This window comes from Bombus fervidus, chromosome 3, assembly GCF_041682495.2.
Source record: "Bombus fervidus isolate BK054 chromosome 3, iyBomFerv1, whole genome shotgun sequence".
Taxonomy (NCBI): Eukaryota; Metazoa; Arthropoda; class Insecta; order Hymenoptera; family Apidae; genus Bombus; species Bombus fervidus.
The window spans coordinates 11,365,143-11,372,424 of NC_091519.1; the positions used below are offsets into that span (position 1 = coordinate 11,365,143).

The following is a 7,282-nucleotide window of genomic DNA, read 5'->3' on the forward strand; positions in this document are numbered from 1 at the left end:
TAACATGAATCCGAAACACTTCTTTGCTTGAAACAAGTATATAGATCTGTCGTACACCATCTCCTCCTTGTCTACGGACAAGTAGTGTGTTGCCATCTATCCTGATGCGCTCCAAGTTGCTGTTCCTTCTATATCGAATAGATGGCAGCACACTAGTTTTTACGATTAGTGTTACTCTTTCGCCGCTACGTGGTGATAGTGTGGATGATTCGAAAAAATGTATATTAGTGAAAGAAGCTAGTTGTGAGGATTAATTTAGAAACATTTATAATTTCATCTTCCAAAATAAACTACTGTAATAATTCCTTTTTTTAAATTTCTTTGTTTATAAATTAATTTGTTAATTAATTTAGTTTAAAATATTTCATGTTTATAAACCTATCTAAACTTTTTGTACCAATAAATATCTGATACTTTCTCTCACGCCAAACATTTTTATTTTAATAAAAATAAAATAGTTCTGCTTTTTTAGAAAATTATTAAGTGATATAACATAATTTTTCATTTATATATCCACGTTAATTGTCATAGAAACTATCCTTTATCCTTAATAGTGCTATCATTGCGTTACAAAAGCAACAATTTAAGTACCAATGAGTAACGTACTAAATGCGAGAAAATCTTACATTCTACGTCGAAGCATTTGTCGTTTGTCGTTCACATAGAATGAAGGTGGGTTAGTTCTTCCAAATTTGTACGTAAGAAATATTTGTTTTAGAAATATTGTAGTCTGGATGTATTATTGAATTCTATCATTCTTCGTCTATACACATATATAGTTTGTATTCGTTCTAAATTATTTAATTGACTCGCGTTTGTAACGGCTACTATCATGAAACCTGGAGGTGGTACAAAGGTTTCTACCGCCAAAACTGTTGCTTCTGAGGTTAGTGATACATGTAACGATGTTTTTCGTCACTTTTCACTTATAATAATCATTGCAAAGTAAACTAACGCTTACATTACAATTTCACAAAAATTTCACCATTTCGTAGAATTTTATATATTAGAAATGATAAACATCTTAATTTATGAAACTATTATCTTACCCATCTTCTTTTATTTACAAACTTTGATTATTAGTTAACCGCCGTTTTAAATATTGAGTAACGATCTTAAGTTGCATGTGGATCATCACTGTGGGACTATTTATTTTGGAAATTTATCAGGGAACAAACACGTCAAAGTAATTGAAAATAAGTGGATTTATACAATTTTTATAGGAATCCATTTAATAGTGCATTAACCAAAATTTTGTTTCCATAGATGGAGTTCTATTGTATTACAAGTTCATTTTGCATGTTATATTTAGAATATCGTCTCTAACTATCTTTATTTTGTACTTTTTAATTTTTTTTATATCTTTAGCATGGCACATGGTCCTGGTAACATAATTGCATGTAGAGGCTTCATCATATATCATATTTTTTATCTTTTATTGAAACAGGATAAGGTCAGAAAGTCTTTGCACGTTTTGCAGCCAACAGCCACTAACAAAGAAAATCTAGTTGGTGGTAGGAGGATGCTGAGATCTTCTCTAACATCAAAAGAAACACAAAAAGGGTAAATAAGTTTTACAATTTGCTTCTTTTATATTTTTTAAATGTCATATTTAAATTACATTTTATTTTTTAGCGAAGTAAATGAAAAGTCTGATGAGAAACCAAAACGTAAGAAAGTAACTTTAAAAGATAAAGCGGTTCAAACTGCAAGAGGAGGTAAAATAAAAATTGAAGTTGAAGACTTAACATCCGAAGGTATGTTTTTATTAAAAAGAAAAAATTAAGGGAAACTACGATCCTTCATGTAATTATTGAATTATTGATTTTGGAAATATTTGTTTTATGCTTACAATAGCTGGACCTAGTGAAAACTACTGGGAAGTCTTGGCTGAAAGGCGGCGGATAGCACTTGAGGATGCGTTAGAAGATAACAAAGAATTGATTGGGCGTGTTGAGAAATTAGAAGAAGAAAATCGCATATATAAAGAAATGTTAGAAGAATCGAGATCACTAGTCGAAGTTTTGCAGGTATTGTAACCAATCCTTCTCCTGTAATGTTCAAATTCTCTGCAATTAAATATAACATTGTTTTGCAGGAAATGCTTGGAGAAGATAGGAATGATATAAATAATTCTTTAGAAGATACCATTTAATTTAACGTTTTGCACTCATGTACTAATTGGTGCCTTATGATTAAAATACAGTGCATTAAGTTAGGCACAATGTGTAATCTACTCGTCAATTATAAATATTGACGGGTCGTATAATTAACAGGAAAGTCTGACTGAGTAAAGATCCGATAAACTAAAAATGGAAACATTTCTTGGTGTTTCTAAATTCATTTTAATTATCTTTGGTTACTTGTATTTATATTAATTTGTCATTTAATGAATCAACTAAGACTATAACTGCAACTACAGATGTATTTATCTCATAGAATATCACTTAATATAGTATAAATATTAGATATTTTTGATTATAATGAATAAATTGATTTTCTAATACGAGTTGAAATTTTCTTTCAGTACTTTCTATCTGAAAAATTCGTGGTTCGTGTTACATCGTCGTTAACAAAAAATAACGATACTAATCGAGCAGATTGCTAGCATCACATGTTTATTTCATAAATCTTTGGCGTAGAAGACCTTGAATTCCATCGATAACATCAACGCTATAACATCAGTTCCTTTTTTTGTTATGACTGGTGGTGTTTTGTTCACGCATCAGTCACAGCACTACATGTTCGAGGAAGCCGTTTTATTTATTGCATCGTTTTTCGGTAAAAATAATTATACATTCATTGGAAGGCTGCCAGGAAAGTCGTGCGTAAAAATGTTGCTGAACGCGTTGCTGAATGCCAGATGCGCAAAAGCGAACTTTTTCTATTTCTTCACTGTTCTCCGCCCGAGGATTTCGCCTGAGCTTGTTTCGTTTTTCTCATCTCATATTTGGAGAATGCGCCGTTTCCTTGATGATCTATTCAAATGAACAGCAGACGGACTCGCGATCCGCGAATCGTATTAGGCGGTTGAATGTCGGGTTTGCACTGCGGAACGCCATTAAGAAGCGTCAAAGTAAGTCCTTAATCCTCGTCTTTGAAGCGGCGATAGATGGACTGTACGTAGGTGAAGACGCACTTCCAGTCTGGTCGGCGCATCATCACCATGTCCTCGACATCAAGTAACGGTGCGATCCCGGCGAGTTCACTACAAATATTTAATTATTATTCACTCTTTAACATTGGTGATACTCAAAGAATTTTTCAGCAAGTATAAACATCTAAGTTACATTTCTAACATTTAAGATACAATTTAATATGTTAAAGTATTTATAAGATTAAGTAAAATCAATTGTCTACCCAAAGTCATACAAGATGTATTAAATTTCCTCCGCTATATTTTGATTTATTTTATAGATATAAATGCCTATTTTATTTCAAATTCAAAAAGAAATATTTTTTGGAGGGACACGCCAAAACTATGGAACAATAAATAATTTATATAAAAACTGTACAAAATCAGTAAAGTAGCTTTCAGATGATATAAAAAGGAAAATCTGAAGAAAGACACGAAGAAAAGAGTAAGAGTCGCAAGAAGATAATAATTTCAGTTTACTCGGCTTTTGTAAACGCCAACTCGAAGTTCATTTTGCGGTTCTCCGGCCGTAGCGAGTGATAGTCGAAAGCGTCTGGTCTAAAGTGATGAAGCAAAGCGCAAAACGCCAATCCATTGTTCCAGCTCGTCGAGAAATTATCCAGTTGCACGTTCTGTAATACAAAACGCAGTCATGCAACACGATTGACTAATTTTGCGAACATGGTAATTTCCTCTCGGCTATCGATGTGTGATTATTCGCGTGTTTTCTGTAAATAACATAGACGCTCTCGCGTGTGAAGCTCCATTTACAAGGCGGATTTACCTCGTACTCTTTGGTTTTGGAACGGCACCACGCCAGTAGCCGCTCTTTTATTTGCACCGCGTTGTCCCGCACCGCTGGCTCGGTAAACTTGAATCGAAACTCTGTTGCCGGTGACTTTACGGGACTAAATATAGAAGGAAAAGCCTTCGGTTAAGCTTTCGAAGAAATGGAAGGTGCATATAAATATAAAATGTATGGCGGATTAAGTCAATTAGCGAAGATTGCGCTTGAACGATTGCTTATGACTTGATTTTATTTAACAGTAACAGAGTGCGAAGTTTTATGTAAAATTATATTTTAATTACCGCAACTAGAGAAATTGAATTTAAATCGAGTTTAGTTTCAACTATGGAAAATTATGTCTACAAAGATATTTATAAATGGATTTTAGAATATTGATGTAAAAATTCCAAATTATAGTTAGAAATTGTTAAGTCGATGTTTAAATTCTAATCTAAAATTTTTCGAATATTTATTTTCTAATTTCTACCCTGGTTTATACAATATTAGAAGCTGTTTCTTTTATTAATTTTATAATTTAAATGAACCTACTATCTTAAATTATATCTAATGCTCTGGTTGTCATTACAGTTAAGTAACAATAATTATTCTAAGGAACCTATAGGTTTCATATATTATTGTGGTACAACTGAAATAGAGAAACCAGTTGTCTAATAATATTCATTCTTTCACTAATAGTAAAAACGAAAATACCTATTATATAAATAAAGAACTCTCGTAAACTGTTACCTGGGTGACGAGGCGGCGCTATTTTGTCTGTCGAGTTCACGAAACTTGGCAAACGGTGATAGCGGCTTCTTACGAGCTGAAAAACGAATAAAACGATTTAAATCAAAGACGTATTATCAAAAAAAAAAAAAAAAAAAAAAAAAGAATCATAAAACGTTAGGGTTCATTGAAATGCATTCTGTCATCCCATCTTATGTTAATTTCTCTATTATCTAATTAAAAAAGTTTGTCAATTTTCAATCGCTGCATATGTGAGAATTATTATTAGGACTTGGCAAAATTCAAAAATAAAAAAATAATTTTAAAATTAAATTAAAAAAATAAAACAACTAAAACTTTCGTTTCTCAACCTCGTCGCTGTTCCTCGATTCGAGGTTGCTGTTTTCCTTTTTCCAATCTATTTAACGATTTAAACGATAGATTACAACATTTTGTTATAACACACGGTCGTTACAAAATCATCTTTCGTTCCCGATTTCGTGATTCGAGCCGCAACGAGGCGATGACGAAATCGCTCCAATAACAAGAAACACGTGGAGCTGAATGTAAAACTAAAAGTCTTCTAATCTAAATTGTGTACTCTCTGTGTTCGTGTGAGGATAGTTAGCAGCGAAACTCTTAAATAAAATGCAAATAGGAGCTGAGGTTCATTCTGGGGCACACCAAATTTCTCACTTTCTTTTATAATAGATGAAGATTACAGAGGAAGCACTTGACAAGCCACATTTGCTACTCTTTTAAAGGGAGATTTGAGTTTTTTTTAGCGAATTCATCTTTTACATTTTATTTTAACAATTATTTAGAAGAATGTTATAATACTATTATTATAAAATTGTCTTTCTATTGACCTTGGAGCTAAACGATATGTTCAAAATATTGCTTGTCATAATATTAGGATATCGAAGAAATTAAACTATTGCCCTAATTATACCGTTGACTTGTATCAAACTTTCTCAACTCATCGCTATTATTAGAATGTTTACATCTTTGAGCCTAGTAAATTTTTTGCATTGTCAATTATATTTAATCGTCAAATGAAATTAAAGTAAAAAAATATACAATAATATAATTTTCATATCATCCTCCTGTGATCTTCATATGAACGTATAATTTTTAATGAGTAGAGTAAAACATACGTATGTTCAAATAAAATGTACGGTATGCATATATTTTATGTATACGCATAATTTTTAAAATAATGATCTCCGCGCCATAAAATTGAAATTTTTCATTTTTTGCCAAAAACTATTATATAACAACCAAAATAGGTCACAAATTCGATATATAGGTACCTCGAAACAAAGTTCAACCGAAACGGGTATTCGTGCGTAAATTTTACACACGATCGCACAAACGCACTCGTAGCTTTTCGAGTATGCGTATGTGTGTGTTTTGAACACACGGAAAACATGTGGCGATTTATATATGCGCATATGTAATGGTATATATTTTTCCGGCGCGAAAATGCAAAGATTGAAGTCGCCAGAAGCAATTCCTCATTGATTCCGCGAATGAAGACTTGGAAACTTGGCTGGCGCATCTCCCGATTCTCTTTCTCTCTCTGTATTTACAATCTCCAAATAAATGCACGTGTACGGGGCGCGCTATTTTTGTGTCGATAGAGGACGAATTGCTCCTCCGTTAATCGAAGAGCCATTCGTTATTTATTGGAATTTTTTGATCGAAGATCCATCGGGAGAGCACTTTCTGATTCTACTTTAAATTCTGTTTTAAAATTTTACTTTGAATCTTATTTTAAACGTTCGTATTTGGTAATTGTTAAATACTCATTTTTCTCTTCATTATTTAAAATATTTTAAAAGTAAAACGAGAACTCGATATTGTGTTTCTTGATCTGTCAATGTTCACTTAATTGCTTATTATTTTTTTATTAATTTTGTAATTTCCAGTCAGTCCTTATTGTAACGTCTTCTTAACAGAAGTATTTTTTCCTAAGGATCTTTCTTGAAGTACTCTACATTTTTGTTGATCTATTCTACATTAGCTTTAAATATTTTCTCAGCCCTTTCACTTTACTGTAAGCTTTACGATGTTTTCCTTTGTCGTGATTACTGTCAATAGACACACGGAGTAAAATCTTAGTTTATTCCGGATTTAACGAATTTATAATTAGTAATATCATTTCTTGTTTAAATTAATTCATGTAAATTATATTAGTAAGTGAGAAAGGAAAGCATGTCGAGTCACGAGTGTTAATAGAGTGAATGTCAATTTATCCATTTAGTAATATTCCTCGTGATTCTGTGATCTGCTAATACAGCAATCAATGTGACATCATTCTCCATTTCCGCCAAGAATCCAAGCGTCGAGTGTGGGATATAAATCGTGCGTAAATTAAAGATCATCAAGCTTCCGGTATTTTTTTTCATCATCGTTTAATTTTTAAGATTAAACTGTTTTAAGGCTTCTAAGTGCATATTTGATCCTTTTAAATTTTCTCTGACTGTATTGCAATTAGATTCGTTAGTTTCAAACAGCTTCAGGATTGTGTGTGTTGTCGCTTGTTTTATGGGGGGACATTGTCCAAGCGTTTAAAATTGAATTTTCACGTAATTAATTTCTTTAGCTACTATATGAAGATATATACTAAA

General features: G+C 32.1%; 1 protein-coding gene across 4 annotated transcripts; it reads left to right on the forward strand.

Annotated features, from left to right (window-relative positions):
• The first annotated feature begins 554 nt into the window (after positions 1 to 554).
• Geminin (geminin DNA replication inhibitor) lies at positions 555 to 2,506 on the forward strand. Of its 4 annotated transcripts, none has more exons than XM_072022849.1 (5): positions 555 to 672; positions 1,448 to 1,563; positions 1,636 to 1,757; positions 1,858 to 2,030; positions 2,099 to 2,506. In XM_072022849.1, exons 1-5 carry the CDS (start codon positions 610 to 612, stop codon positions 2,153 to 2,155), a joined length of 531 nt encoding a protein of 176 aa, XP_071878950.1. In that variant the 5' UTR covers positions 555 to 609; the 3' UTR covers positions 2,156 to 2,506. The 4 variants fall into 4 exon arrangements, with proteins under 4 accessions (XP_071878950.1, XP_071878952.1, XP_071878953.1 ...); XM_072022851.1 differs by having other exon boundaries at positions 595 to 672; positions 1,481 to 1,563; XM_072022852.1 differs by having other exon boundaries at positions 621 to 886; positions 1,481 to 1,563.
• The last annotated feature ends 4,776 nt before the right edge of the window (positions 2,507 to 7,282 follow it).